The 15,948-nt window shown below is 41.0% G+C and overlaps 1 protein-coding gene across 1 annotated transcript in view; it reads right to left on the bottom strand.

Moving 5' to 3' along the window:
• Positions 1–15,948, bottom strand: part of adgb (androglobin) — a 41,115-nt gene that overhangs the window by 10,529 nt on the left and 14,638 nt on the right. Inside the window, exons 10-25 of the mRNA XM_034301844.2 lie at positions 15,056–15,230; positions 14,849–14,927; positions 14,230–14,389; positions 12,054–12,096; positions 9,759–9,888; positions 9,583–9,646; positions 8,805–8,913; positions 8,568–8,700; positions 4,843–4,957; positions 4,129–4,293; positions 3,915–4,044; positions 3,677–3,802; positions 2,381–2,474; positions 2,068–2,199; positions 1,768–1,918; positions 35–213 (exon numbers count right to left, since the gene is read on the bottom strand). Coding sequence (XP_034157735.2) covers positions 35–213; positions 1,768–1,918; positions 2,068–2,199; positions 2,381–2,474; positions 3,677–3,802; positions 3,915–4,044; positions 4,129–4,293; positions 4,843–4,957; positions 8,568–8,700; positions 8,805–8,913; positions 9,583–9,646; positions 9,759–9,888; positions 12,054–12,096; positions 14,230–14,389; positions 14,849–14,927; positions 15,056–15,230 — 1,985 coding nt within the window. The remainder of the gene's footprint in view (positions 1–34; positions 214–1,767; positions 1,919–2,067; positions 2,200–2,380; positions 2,475–3,676; positions 3,803–3,914; positions 4,045–4,128; positions 4,294–4,842; positions 4,958–8,567; positions 8,701–8,804; positions 8,914–9,582; positions 9,647–9,758; positions 9,889–12,053; positions 12,097–14,229; positions 14,390–14,848; positions 14,928–15,055; positions 15,231–15,948) is intronic.

The raw sequence follows: 15,948 nt of genomic DNA, 5'->3' as shown, positions 1-15,948 counted from the left end.
ACAGCCCTGTGCATGTACGTATATGTGGTCAGACCTGCAGATAATGTTCTTCTTGTTCGGTAAGTAGTAATCTTTGAACTCCTTCACTGAGAAGTTGCTTGCTGGTCCTTCTCTTGCCAGCTGGGCCAGTTCTCTGGAACCGATCAGACGCAGTCGCCACGTCCCTCCTCCTACAGACGTTTCTCCAGTGTACGCCACAAATGTGTAGCCAGCCTAGAAATGATACACTACATAAAACACACAGACTGCGTATAATACATACACTACAGATAGTACACACAGACGGGTGACTAATGGAAAAATCGTGGCTCTGTTCTGCTGGGGGGTGCATTTATTTTGCTGTCCCTTCACTGCAAATCAGTAAAAAATTCTGACTGATCACTTTTATCCTATAATGAACCATTTCTATACTGATGTGTGTGACAGCCTACGGAAAATACTGGAGCGATGTGAGAGACAGCCCTTTCTACCCCCATCATCAAAACAATAATTGAGAGAATATCTGTTGAATGAATGGTGTTCATCCCCAGTACAGCTCCAGAGACTTAGAATCTATGGCAAAGCACACTAATGCAGTTCTGGCAGCTCATGGTGGCTCAACACCCTAATAGGACCCTTTATGTTGGTTGCGTCTTTGATTTGTTACCTATATTAGATACACAGATGAGCCGAAACATTACGACCACTCACAGATGAAGCGAACAACGTAGATTATCTCATAACAAGGTCTCATAACAAGGTCATGTCAAGGTCTCAGATATAGTAGAGATGTGTTGGATGCATTACAAATGGTCAAGCGTGAAGACCTGAGCAACTCTGACAACTTTGACAGATGTTTATGGCCAAATGACTGGGTTGGAGCATCTCCAAAATGGGAAGGCTTTTGAGGTGCTCCCAGTCAGCAGTGGTGAGTAACTAACCACAGTCACACAAGTTTTAATGATGATAACAGGAAGAATGTGTCACAATACACAATAAATCACACCATGTTACTTATGGGGCTGTGGAGCCGCAGACCAGAGTATCCATGCTAACCCCTTGGGACCACCATCAAAAGCGTCTACGTTGGCCATACAAGCATCGGAACTGGACTTTGGAGCAGCTGGACCTTGGAGCAGTGGAAGAAGGTCGCCTGGTCCAATGAATCCCCTTTTTTTTTTTTTTTTTTTACATCACATGGACAGCCAGGTAGGTGTGCGCTGTATCTCTGGGGAAGCGATGGCACCAGTGTGATGCTCTGGGCAATGTTCTGCTGAGAAACCCTGGGCCTGGGCATTCATGTGGACGTCAGTTGAACACGTTCCACCTACCTAAACATTGTTGTGGACCTGATACACCCCTCCTTGGCATCGTTATTCCCCAGTGGCAGTTGCCTCATTCAGCAGGATAATGCGCCCTGCCACACTGCACACATTGTTCAGGAATAGTTTGGGGATCTTGACAAAGAGTTCAAGGTGTTGCCTTGACCTCCAAATTCCCCAGATCTCAATCGGATCGAGCATCTCTGGAATGTGCCGGAACAACAATCTGCAGTCCGATCTGCAGCGGCTCCACCTCACCTCAACTTACAGGACTTCAAGGATCTGCTGCCAATATCTTGATGGCAGATACCACAGGGCACCTTCAAAAGTCTTAAAGAGTCCATGCCTTAGTGAGTCTTAGCTGTTTTGGTGGCATATTAGCCAGATGTTTTGGCTCCTTGGTGTATAATATGTACACCACATACACATACACATACACATACACGCACATATACTGTACACACACCTTATTTGGTGTGTATGTAAACGGCAATACACTGTTGAAGAATTTAGGTACTTCCTCCCCAGTGTCGTTGTTGACGACACAAAGGTGACACCGAAATGGTGAGTAGATCTTAGGCACAAGTAATATGGCTTTTGGAACATGGAAGACCTCCCTGTGGACACACAAGAAACCTAATGAATACAGCAACACTTGTTAAACTACAGTAACTTGCATCGTAATTATTGCGGCTAATGCACATGCCATGGTTATGACTATGATATTGCTTTCTCTAATGTTTAACTTTTTCTTGTGCAATTTGACCTAAAAAGCAGGACCCAGGAGCTGGTTGTCTCATGGACAGGGACAGAGTAATCAGTGAAGGTAATTTTAGTCCACTCATCTCCACCACATGGGTACAGGTCCACTAGCTGCTCGTTGTTCGTGATCATGCACCTTCCAAGAGAACACACACACACACACACACACACACACACACATATGCATGCTCTGTGAATCAACTAACAATTGTTTAAACTTGACGCCCCCAAAGAAAAACATTTCTAAAACTGTGCACTGAGACATAAGCCACACTTAGACATATTAACACCAGCAGATGGTGAAATGAGTAATTTACCTCAATAAAGACACAGCGTGCGTCTCTATGTCCGATTCCACCGAAGCCCACATCTCCAACAGAGTCTTGGCAACTTTCTGATTCTCCTCAGAGCCTGAACACCACCCCCCCACCCCACCACCACAAAAAAAAAAAAAAAACTATTCAGGCTGAAGTTGTAAAAAGATTTACTGCATTTTTATACATGCTATGGATGTAAGAGAGAAGAATATTTCTGAAAGCCCTCCCACTTCACAAAAACATGCAGATAGGTAGACTGGCTAAGCGAAATTGCTCGTAAGCGTGAATGTGTGTGTATGCACGGTGCCCTGCGCTGGACTGGTGTCCCATTCCGCCCCGCGCACAGTGTTTATCAGGACTGGCTCCGAATCCACCACAACCCTGACCAGGATAAAGCGGTTACTGGAGGTGAATGGATGAATGTTTATATCTGAGGCAGATAAGGGCCCTTTTTAGAAATGATGGATCGTGACATCAGCATTTGCAAAGCTGCAGTGACTTGAAAGCGTGCTCTCTTTCAGTGCTGATGAGCTTATGGAATGAGTCACAGTGTCACTCAAACGACAAATTTGGTTTCTATGACACACTGCTCATTCACGCAAGAATGAATTTTGTTCAAAATATTTCGAATTGGATTTGGAATTGTCTTAAATAGTCTCGCTCTTGGTAACCATATTTGACTTGGAATAATGTGGTTTCTGTGTGGGTCTGCCTATGTTCTGAAATTGTCCATACAGATTATGTATCTCTCTCTCTCTCTCTCTCTCTCTCTCTGTTACTTTTCTCTAATTTGTCAGTGTTCCTATTTTTAAGTAGTTTCCCTATCTGTCGTGTATCTGTTTTGATTCTCTGTCTCTCCATGCATCCATCAGCATGTCAGTGAGATGAGGAATGGATGCTTGAAGGGATAGATCCAGATGGATGAGGAGATGAAGACGGAGAAAGAGACGAGTGTTGTTCTCTGGGCTGTCATTCTTACTTAGAGTGATTGGCAGCTTAATTGATAAGTGTGAGCTAGAGGGCTTGAGTGCATGTGTGCCTATATGCGTACACACTCGCACACACTGCAGGAGAAATCAAGAGGGTACTCTGCTGTCTCTGATCATATTATCCATTAACCCCTTTGTTTCTTGTGAAATTCTTTTAGAAATATAACAAACATAATAAACCTTTGCATTCGTATTTATGTTATTTGCCCAAGAGAGGTAAGAGATCTCTGTTACAGTCTATACTCGTAATAGTTCTGTACTGAATGTGCAGGTTATGGGGCAGAAATAATAAGCAAGGGTATGTTACCTGGTCTTGCAGCATTGAGAATTTCTCTCACCAGGTAGCCCTTCCATCCAGCCTGCAAAATTGTTGCTGCCTGTTTTTCTTGTTCTGTGGCTTGCCTACTGCTCCAGCCCTCTGGAACACCATGTGCTACACACAGAACACACAAACATATATATATCACTACATACATGTGGCAGAGACGCTCAGTGATACTCAGTCCCCGAGTTGTGCTTTGATAAACACATGATAACGCACATACTTGTGTCCTTTGTGTTGCTGGAGTGAGGTGTGGCGTCTCTAGTCAGGGTCTGCACTGCAAACAGTTCCTCGGACGTCAACTTTCTTCCCAGAACACAGCAAAACATGTGATATACCGCATGACTAAAGACCTGCCAAGCACAACAGCAAACAATGACAAGGTTGTGACGAGGTTCTGTGTGTGAACACGTATGCAACGTGTGTGAGACACTCACCCTCCAGTGCTCCCTGACTGCTATTTTGCTGAGTGACGGAGGGCGGACAGCCTCCTCCACTGTCCTGGCGGCTGATGGGAGTTCGTTTGGGTTCGAGAAGGATCTGACCATTCCACCTAGAGCTCTGAGAATCAACAGCGCCTGCTCACAGAACCTCAGACTCTCCTAAAGAAAGACAGCAAGCATGTGAAAGAGACCGAGATTAATTATGGCCCATTAATCAGCTGAAGTGCATGCATGTTATCCTACAGACATCGAACATCATACATGACTGTGGTTGTGTTACACGGAGTGATAACAGCAGTATTATATGTTTCATGCATCTCACAATGTACGAAATCATGCCAGTAAAAAAAAATTACTTAAAATATTACAGTATTAAAATTACAATTACATCAAATTAGATTAAGACTAAGAATGGTTATACTCACTGTAAAGTATATTAGTATGTAATTGATAGATGCCTGTTCATGTGTTAGATGCATAGAATTGTTTATTTTTGCTCATTGTCGTTAAGGGTGCCAGCAATTCTGGATGTCACGGGACTGTATTTATATCACAGAGATTATATAAAGTCATTGTGACGCTGACTAACAAGTTAAAAACTTCTAACTGTTCCCTACTGTGATTAGGAGGATCCCCCATACATTATCTTTTCCTTTACTGTACTACCATAAAATGTTGAGTGAACAAAATATGCATACAACTGGATACCTTTTCTAGGTGTGGCATCACTTCCTCTTCTTCTCCAAATACGAAAGCCGTCTTGCTGTAGAGCTGCACGTGGACACCGAACTGCACCCGCGTGTGCATGCGAAGAACATGACGCCTGAAAAAGTGTCCATAAAACACCCACCTCAAGCTTACAAAGCATAAGGACACAGCTTAAAAAACATTCTCCATTCAGTGAAAGGAGTGAAAGCTAGAAAATATTGCAATGGAGAAAGTGACACCTGAGGTATAAGTCAAGCCTTGATTTCTACAAACGATACTCTGATTTCAATCTGCACAAATGACCCATGATAAGCTTAAGAAAAGCAAAGACACTGTCGCTGTACAAGAAACAAATCTTCTGCCATAATCATTGTTTTAACATTGAGATACATGGATCACATTAATGTCATTAAATTCAAACTTTAATACATTTTGTGGTGGGTTTCCTGCATCCTATAAAAATATACGGAGCAGGGGTCAGGGAGGGTTGCCAGATCAGCAAACAGCACGTTTCTATGCAGTTTGACACACACATGCATAAAGCATATATTCAAACAGCTTTTCTGGTTCCAGTTTTTAACACTTCAAAAAAAAAAAAAGAAAGAAATGTAAGACAAATGTGAAAAGTGAAGGGGCTGGAAAGCGTTTCATAACCTCAAAAATACAGCATTGTTGCCAGCAATGTGGTCAAGATAAGTCAAGAGTAGATGGTTTGCTTATAAAGAACATAACTTAGGTTTCACACAGCGCAGAACAAATCGTGCCTCTAAAGCACACTAGAGGTAGACCAGTATTTGACCTTTATTCCTCTCTTTCTCTCTTTACATTGCCTGATAAATCCGCCTTTTCCTAGCACTCTGACCTCTGAATATAGGCCCCCTACTTTTAGGCCACTATGGAGCTAGAAATAGCAGACTGGTTCATCACTTTCCCTCTCTAGGGTTTCCTCAGAGATAGTGGGCTTCATTGTCAGAAACAGAACATACAGCAAGCGTGTGCAGGATACGTTCACACACATTTCCTTAATACTAGCCTTAAGATGTTTTAGTAACCATAGTAGCACACAGTGTGGCTTTATTATTATTATTAGTATTATTATTATTATGGCACTGGTGTGACACTTACTAGGGTGGATGATAATACTGTTGATGATAATACCAGTCTAATTTCAAAGACAATATGATATTGCAATGCTGTGAGATTAGGTCTATTACTACACTAATGAGGAAGTCTTAAAAAGAGGAGCTACGTTTGTACCTTGCGCACCAAACGACAGAACAAGCAAGCGGTGGAATGAAATCACTGAAGTGGTCCCTTTTATATTTGTGGTCATAAGTTTACATACGCCTTGTAGAATCTGCAAAATGATAATGATTTTTTTTTTTTAAATGAGAAGGATCATAAAAATTGCATTTTGTTTTTTATTTAGTTCTGCCCTGAGTAAGCTATTTTACATAGCAGATGGTTATATAGTCCACAATCATAGCTGAATTTACACAGTTCAAAAGTTTACATATGTTAGATTCTTAATACTGAGTCCCTTCATGAGTCCCCTGTTTGTCCTGAGCAGTTAAACTGCCCACTGATCTTCAGCCAGGGGGGTGTAAACTTTTGAACAGGATGATTGGTGTAAATTGTTATTAGTTTGTCTTCTGGGAAACGTAAAAATTTCTTACGTAGCTTCTGAAGGGTAGTACTAAAGAAAAAATAAGAACTTTAAACAAAATTATAACAATTTACACTGATAATCCTGTTCAAAAGTTTACACCCCCCCGGCTCTTACTGTATCGTGTTGCCTTCTTGAGCATCAGTGAACGTTTGCAGCTTTTGTAATAGTCGTGTTCGAGTCCCTCAGCTGTCCTCAGTGTGAAAAGATCTCAGCATCATATAGCGGCTGTTGGAAAGGAGTCAAATACGCAGAAGATGCTGGAAAAGCAGAGAATGTGCAGGACCTGGAGGATTTTTCTGAAGAACAGTGTGCAGTTTAACTGCTCAGGACAAACAAGGGATTCATGAACAACTATCACAAAACATAAAAACAGTCGCTGATCATCCAGGTAACACACACAGTATTAAGAATCAAGCGTATGGAAATTTTTGAACTGGTTCCTTTGTGTAAATTCAGTTATTATTGTGTCTTGTGGACTAGATGTAATCATCTGCTATGTGAAATAGCTTATTCAGGGCAGAACTAAATAAAAAACATTTTGCAGATTCTGCAAGGCGTATGTAAACTTACGACCACAACTGTAACTTAGCTATGGATACGTTGCTGATGGTTGCAAATGGTGGAAAAAGAAGGCTTTAAGTGTCTAGTTATGTTAGACGTACAATATGACACCGCAGCATAGAAATATATTTTTCACAGAAAGCCTTGCCGGTGATGCATGAAGAACGTGGTGCTAATTTAACCCCTAGATTAGCTTTAGTAGAGCAATATGTGTTGGCTACAGTGTTAACTACGACTGGAAGCTGTGTAGTGCTTCTGCATAGACAAGCTATTTCCCTGAAGACGACATGGGGGAAATTCCTGCAAAGGATTTGAAGGAATTTCTCCTATCATGGAATGGTAAGGAGGAGAAACAGGTCTGCACGACAACAGACAAACACTGGCGCTGAATCAGACGGACTTGTTTAAGCCATAGTCTTCATATTGCCACGGGTAATCTCTCACAGTGAAGCAGCTAGATAATATGGGGAACATATCAGATATTGCTATTGAATGAAAAAGTTCTACATGCTACTGAATGTAAAGTTTACTTAGCTTAGCTAGCTTGATAATTAAAAAAAAATCCCTGTATCATTACAGCTTAAGGTTATCGCAAAAAAATTACAAAATAATAATAATAATAATAATATTGTGATATTATTTGAAGGCAATTTCTCCCACCTCTGGTTATGACCATGAACGTTAAGGTTATATATTATAGATATTGTACAGAGAACTTGAAGGCTAAAGTTCATAGATAAACTTTGATGTTGGCTTTACAGACCCTGCTAAACACACTAAAAGAGTTAAAGATATTACAGTGTTTTGTTGTCATTGATTTTAAAATGTTAAAACACTGAACAGTTAAGTGTGTAAAAGGTTAAAAGGCTAAAAGGTTAGAACGATCAAAGGATGAAATCTTTAAAACATAAAATGTTAAGGCATTGCTATGCTAACCTCTTGCTAAGGAAGCTCAGCTGGTTGCTAGGGTGTTAACTGCTTGCTATCATAGTTCATAGGTGCAGCAGTGCAGTTTTAATTGTCTTCAGTATAGCTAAATGAAGAAAGGCGTGAAAGTGTGTGAAAGAAAGTCCAACAATCATTTTGGAGTGTCGCTAGGCCACAAGTGTAATTCTGATCTTTCCCAAAAGCAGAAGCGTCCTATTCCGTTATGGGATCTATGGGTCTTCCGAATTACATGGCTCCAAGACAAACATTGTGACCCGTGAAAATGGTACGATTTTTTAAAATATAAAAATAATAATAATAATAATAAAAAGAAGAAGAAGAATATGGAGAACAGTATACTGGCTCTGTCAAGCCGAAATAATAATTATAGTTATAGTTAGAGAAACGATCCCACTGATGGTTATGGCCTGTATTATAGCAGTGGCAGAGATCCTTCAGTAATCAGAGGTTGAAAAATAGATTTTGTTATTACACTTGCAATGTGAGTAAAGTAAGTGATGATTATAATGATGACCACAGTTGTGTTTATGGTTATGAGTTGCATTACCCTGGTGGCAGGGAAAGAACAGCCGCTTTGCAAGACGAGGTGTTGATGGTCAGCAGGGGAAACTGAGCCTGGATGCTCTTCCAGGAAAAAGGTTCTACACCCAGATGACCAGGCCTGGGCACGCAATCCTTTTCTACACGTAAGACACACATACACATACATACTATAAATATCCCTGAATATAGTAGAATGCATAGACGGTAGTGGTGTGTGTGTGTGTGTGTGTGTGTGTCTTACGCTCATGACTGCTATCTCCCCAGTGCATCAGTGCTGAGAAACAGATGAGAATCTCTGTAGGCAGCAGGCTATCTACAGACAGGAAGTAACGGACCTTCTCATCTTGTGCCTTAGAGAGTGGGAAAGAAGCACAGCGATACAGAGAAACGGAGAGGAAGATATATTTTCTTGTACAACATCTGTAAATATTAATGTGTAGAAACCTTCTGAATGAAAGATATAGATATTAAAGACGTACAAGTACTCCTTCACCATGCTTTAATGTGAATACATGTGTATGGGTGAATTAAGTGTACTGCCAAATAAAATCACACATAATTGAAATAAAAAAACAGATATGTACTGCATTTTTCTGCAACAATACACAATTTGGTTTTGGTGTAATGTCTAAGTATCCATGTAAAAGTTTTATGGCTTAAAAATGTAATTACTCAAAGGATCACTAACTAGCTAGCTAAATTAGCTAGCTCATTTTCTGAAAATATTTGCTAGCAGTTAATAAATTATTATGAAACTTATTATGAAGCTAGTGTTAGCTGCCTTGGTTTATGACATCACTTTGTTCACTCATGTTGGTTTGCTAGCTATAATATCGGTACAGCGAGCTAGCTTAGACATCGAAATGAGCAACATTTTTATTGCTGGATAAATGCAAATCTATAGAAGTCCCATCCTTCCAGGAAGCAGGAGTGTGTGCTTGAGTCGTAGCTTCAGAAGGTTTCTAATATGTATATCTTTTGGTATGCATATAGATTTGATGAAAGGATAACTACTTTACCTTAAACTGTGACTTCTGAAACTGGTAATGGTAGCTGGTGTCCTTGTGAAAAACCAGCAACGTCCTTTAAATAGACACAGAAAGCATCACAGATACATGACTGACAAAAATGACCAGCGAAATGCTTGTCATTTGGGATCATCGAGTAATGAATGTTTCTGTGGGTGAACCCTCACTGGAAGCACTTGGTGAAGTCTTGCATGTGGACCCATGTTTCTTGAAGCATGGCCTTCTCCTGCGAATGCACTCCCTGGCCTGGTGTGGTTTCCTTCTCAGGAACCAAGGAGGAATCTGTCACATCAGCATCTGACGATAACAAGAGTAACAGATCGGACCTGACAGCTCAGAACCTGTTTCAGTGGCTAGGGTTTTGATGATTATTCCATCTGTTCGTTATTCATTTGTCATCCTTGTTGCGTCAGCAATTGTACGAAAGTAGAATTGTGCACATGATGGGAGTCAGTTCTGCAGGTTTGGGATTTTCTATGTTCCAGCACTCTTACGAGACGAGATTATAAGATGAATCACGTGTTAAAAAGTGGGCAAAATGTTAGCAGATACGATGTGCCTGTCACACTCCAACCCTGGAGTAATGAGCATTAACGAACAGTGTACTGTAACACACATGGTCCGATTCATCAGTTTGTTACTAAGCACTTCATGAGTGGAATCAGGTGTGTGAGAGCAGGGACAACACTAATGTGTGAATTGCTGTAGCTCTTCAGAATTGGAGTTTTGGCAGTCTTGCTCTGAATTAGGATAAGCCATGGTGATGAGCTCTATTTCAGGCAAATCCATCAACAAATTTACTGCATTTGTCCTAGTGTTATTACACAATAAAGAAGCAGCTCATAAGGCAGAGGTGTGGATCAACGTAACAACCTGTAGTTACTTTTAACAGTGTTTTAGCAGATGGGTGAATAAATGACACCCATACACTGGTTGAAGGTCCTTTTCAACTGCACAAAATTGAATAACTTTTAACACTTAAAATGACCACTAGGCCTTTTTTTATTAGTCCACTTCTAATGGTTCTAGATTGAGTGGATTGAGTTTGCACTACTGTTTGAGAGAGAGAGAAAGAAGGAACGACTGTTTATCATGGCTAAAACGCAAAGTGATAACAGGAACTAACTTCTATCTGTCTTCTAACTATCTTCCAACTTCCTCTCCGATGTTCCACAACATTAAACCTAATTATAAATCACTGAAATGTGCTACATGTCGTTCATTAATAAATTAAACGTTGTAATCGTTAGCAAATTGCCGTGGTTTTAACACTCGGTACTGTGTTAATGGCACTCAGTTTCGTGTTGTGCCACATCACACCATCCTGATTTTCATACAGACGTACTATCTGTTGTATGTTATTTCTTTCTTATAAAATCTTTACAACTTTATTTTCATTTCATCAGAAAAAAAATAGAAGTTATATTGGTTTCTGTATAGGCCATTTTGAAATGCTCCAAGGAAAACTGCTCGATGGTTTACATAATTCTCACATCTCACTGTATCTTTGAGGTCTTGGTGGTCTAATTCCAGGATCATTTTCCAGGACCAGTCAGGGTCAGAATTAGTTAGCTGGTCTTAGAGCTGAGAGTGTTAACAACAACAACAACAACAACAAAAAAAACAAGGATGACCTCATCGCAGTCTACGAGCGCCTTTGTTCTTCCAGTAAATGCACATTGCAAACTTATTCTCAGTTACAAACTAAAGCCAGGCCTGCTAAGAAGAAGGAACCGGCAGTAATTTAGATGTTCCAGAGAAGCCACTGCAGAGCCCGCTTCATTTAGCTCACTCCAGGTGTTACTAAGCAACACACTAGGCTCCCTAGGAAAGCATGTAATTGGCCTGTCGTGATGAGGGGCCAGTGCAGAGTCACGATCAGAGAGATGGAAACGATAATGTGTGTGTGTGTGTGTGTGTGTGTGTGTGTGCCTGCGTGGGTGGGTATCTGTCTGTTTGTGCAATGCTATTTAAAAAGAGAAAGACTAGAAGACCAGGCGAGAGAGAGAGAGAGATAGAGGTAGTGGAAAAAGTGTAATGGTGATAGCAGAGCACTCAGCCAGCCATCATATCCCATTAAAGCAGTTATTAGCATCAGCACACTGACGGCTCGACAATGACTTGAGGGTGATAGAAAGCCGCTTGGCGAATTATCATATGTCTTCTTGCTCATTCATGTTCGCTTCCTTTCCAATTGCATGGCGCACGTGTTACAAAGGAGCACCAGACAAAGACGCAGACTTTCAAAATGTGCACTCGGTTTATGAAAAGAACGAAAGATGGTGTATTTCAGTCAGCATTTACTCTCAATTTCATTTTCATTATAATTAGATCATCATGACTCAACATGCTTCCGTTGGAGTACGGATAAACCTCTGTCGCTATGCTGCTGGCTGATGCTACCAAATGTGAAGCCTACACAGGTGAGCAACTCAAGAGCAACTTGTGTGAACATGCATTACCATTAGCAACGCTTTCGTCCTTCCTCTTGTCCTCCGCTGTTCCCTGGGAGGATAGGAAAAAGTAAATACAGAGTAAGAAAACAGTCTAAAGACAGATAAAGGCATTCACTTCTGCTCAGAGAGCAATCTTAACCCTGGCCTGTCTTCTTCCAAGAAATAATAAATTAGACCACTCAGATACACTGTTGGGAAAAAAAGGTCATGGACACACATACACCATTTTTGTTCCCCAAGGTACAATCAATGCAAATGTACTCTCATAGTGGTCCTTAAGTGTTAATTATGGATCATAATGAGCTTAAGATAAATTACATTCACAATTTGAATGTAACACTGAAGGCTAAGCAACGTACCCTGAAAAGGTTACAAGAGAGGAAGAGTTACAAACGTAGGAAGATGCTGCGATGGTGTAGGGATTAGCCGCACTGCCTGATTAGCGTGTCAGTATTTAACCACTAATTAAGTCAAGCTATTGCGGCATCAAGCAAACGCTCCTTCAGTGGGTCTTAAGACAACTCGTTAAAACCGCAAGGAAGTGGGTGGCACCATGGCAACAGTCTTGCTGGAACCTTTTTTTTTTTTTCTCCCTCAACCTTGTGCCACTTATAAAGCCCGAGGAGTCATCCCACTGTGCCATTTAGATGTGGAGGACAATTAGGGGTTCTCTCCATGCCACATCTAACGAACGACAGCACCAGTGAGTCAGAAACGGGCCGTGAGTCACCTCACGTCTGAAAAAGAGGAATGGCGGGATGAAGAGAAGAGAAGAGAGGAGAGGAGGAGAGAAGACAGGAGAGCTTTGTACCAAGGTGCTCTCACCACGCTCTTCAGCAGAACAGCATTTCACACATTTCTGGAATTCCTAGAAGCACTCAACCAAGTGTAAATCCCTTTACATTACAAATGCATGCTCACTGGACACACAGATACACACACACACACACACACTCCATCCATTTCGCTTGGACTGGTCCTTCCTGAACCCCCAGTGAGACATCTGCCCTAATGACTGACAGGCTAATTGTGCTGCTTATTATACCATGGAGGACGTGACCCGTCCTTTTTTACATAACACCGCGCCAGTTTTCCCGTTCTCCTTCCTTTCTCTCTGCATGCGCTGGAGGAAACCGTGGTAGTGACATTGGAGCTGGACAGACGAGTCGCAGGGGCAGGCAGGGTTCACTTCAGCCTCCCAGCTGTGTCACAAGCGCATTAACACACACGCTGCATTCAGAGAACGACTCTAGCACAGTGAGCACAGTGACTCTAGACCACACAACACAGGATCCAACATCTACCTACAGAACAATAGTAGCTTTTAAAATAAGAAAAATTCCTCAGTTCATGGTAGATTAATAGTAAACTACGGTAAATCATGGTCATGTAGTACAAAAGGTGGGTTCCCATACATGACGTTATGAAAAATAACCTCAAGCTCTTAGCACTCTACAATTGCAGATATATAAATATAGAACTATCGTGACATTTAAACATTTTATTATATCAGAAACATAAGTATGTGCAACATAAAGGAATATTCCTTGCACTGAATTACTAGTCTAGTAGGAAGCGTTGCTGTAAATCGAGCTGTAAATCATTCAACGATTTCATGTCCAACAATTTTAAACTCACTGATGAGCTACGTTTCTCTTAAAAACTTCCACCATCCTTGTGATTGTTGTCAAGACTTTGACCGTACACTCAAAAGTATTTACTAATCTAGAAATTCCAGACGACCCGTTACGCAAAACTGACCATTCAGTAGGAGGTTTTCTAAAATTCAAGAGAAGAAGCGATTGGCTTGTTAATGTTTTAATCGTGATTGCAATGCGGCTTATATATTGCTAAAACTTACATACTGCTCCTTTAACAGACATGACTGAATGGACGTCCTACAGTTCTGGAATAATTTTTTGCATCATTTCATGTCTGGTATTAGAATTTATACACACTACATGGCTAAGCCATGTCTTTACGGACATCACTTTTTTCAGAACAGCATCATCACGCTGAAACATGTTTGGGCCTCTTGGTTCCAGCGAAGGAAAATGTTCATTTTAAAGCATACAAAGACATTCTAGACATTTGTGTGCTTCTAACTTTCTGGGAACATTGTGGGAAATGGTCAGGCGTCCACATACTTTTGGCTACGTAGCACATGTCGCTAGATGCATACCTCAGTATCTGTGGCATCCAGCGAGTCGTGGTTGTTGTGAGTGACGTCGTGCTGAACGGGGTCGAGACCCTCATTCTCTTCTGCCTCCAAGAATGAAGCAAGATTAGAGGTACATGCGTGCCATCTTTGGCCAACTGGCTTTGAAACCGTCTTTGAATCACTGCAGTAGAACACACACACACACTCACACAAAGGTATTAAATAAACATGCAAGCACAAGGGCTATAAAGCTGCTTAAATACACCACCACCACCCATAAGCAAGCAGCAATGATGGAGTCTGCGCTATGGAGCTGTGTATTGACTCGTAATCACGAATGTGGCGAGAGACTCGGTGCACAGCCACACAAATCAATGTTGAGGCTTGATAGCTGTCTAGATATCTGAATGCACCCTCCCTCCCACACACAAGAGTGTACTTAACTCAATTACACATCTTCACACACACACAAAACACCTGGCTGTTCAGCACAGATCACACACACATACACACACACACACACATACACACACACACACAGCCAGACCCTGCAGCAATTAGGGAAACAGTATCATGGTTTTGCAGTGAGTAGGAGTGACACACACACATACACACACACACACACACACACACGGCTTACATTTTAAGAGATGCAAGCTTGAAGCTGATGAAAGGACTGGCCACTCTTACATACTGCTCAGGCCTCTCGACTGGGACCTCTGCGTGAAACAAAACACACAGTTATAAAATTGAATGCTTCTAGTATTGTAGCTGGAGGACACGTCAGTGAGTCTATGTAAGAAACACACACACACACACACACACACACACACACAGAAGCCCTCACTTCTGGGCTCGTCTGTAATATTAATTTCATTTGGAGTCCGGATGAGTTTCGAATGAAGCACGGGGGGTGGTTTCAAAACATCCACCAGGGGGCAGTCCCTGGTACGCGTCAGCAGTACCGAGTGGCTGGAGAGCTGACAGAGCCCGTATTGTCGCAGTGTCTGTGATGCGTCTGCCTGAATAAAACATACACACACACACACACACACATAAACACACTGCACATCTCACCATTTATATGGCTTGCAGCATAAAAAGCTAATAACGAGTTAAAGAGCCAGCACTGATCTGAACATATGATTGTTCTGTCTGACGGAGCGAAGGATGAAGAGAGATAAATATGTGGTCTCTGGAAGACTAAAAAAAAAAAAAAAATTTGATAGATACAGAACAAAATAAAGCATTTAGTAATTGCAACAGATTATGTGCAGTTTCGTAGCATGCTGGTGTACCATGATATTCTTTATTTAGAATTTAATTGCTATTGCTATTGCTAAATTGAATTTAATGATATTATGCCACTACAGATTATTACACCATAAATTTTTGGGTTTTTTTTCCTAGATATGGCATATCACTTGAAACGTAATTTCAAGAATGCAATTGTAAATTTTTACTTATTTACAATATTACATTTTTTTCACTATGATGATTCATGCACGGAAATTAAATTACTTAATAAATATAAGCTATTGCTTATTTGATTTTTTTTATTAAATATTACAGAAGTTATGTTCAGGGTCATTCTAGGCTGAGAGAAACAAGCTGAAATAAGATGATTGGCGTTTGTAAAGGTAATGACACGGTGGGCTTCCTATACGTTCAAAACCAAGATCATATTATCTATGATGTTATTTAGAAAATTAAGTTTCTTGACTTTATAAGATAACTATG

This window comes from Pangasianodon hypophthalmus, chromosome 30 (assembly GCF_027358585.1).
Source record: "Pangasianodon hypophthalmus isolate fPanHyp1 chromosome 30, fPanHyp1.pri, whole genome shotgun sequence".
Classification (NCBI taxonomy): domain Eukaryota; kingdom Metazoa; phylum Chordata; class Actinopteri; order Siluriformes; family Pangasiidae; genus Pangasianodon; species Pangasianodon hypophthalmus.
This window is presented reverse-complemented; position numbering and strand designations above follow the sequence as displayed.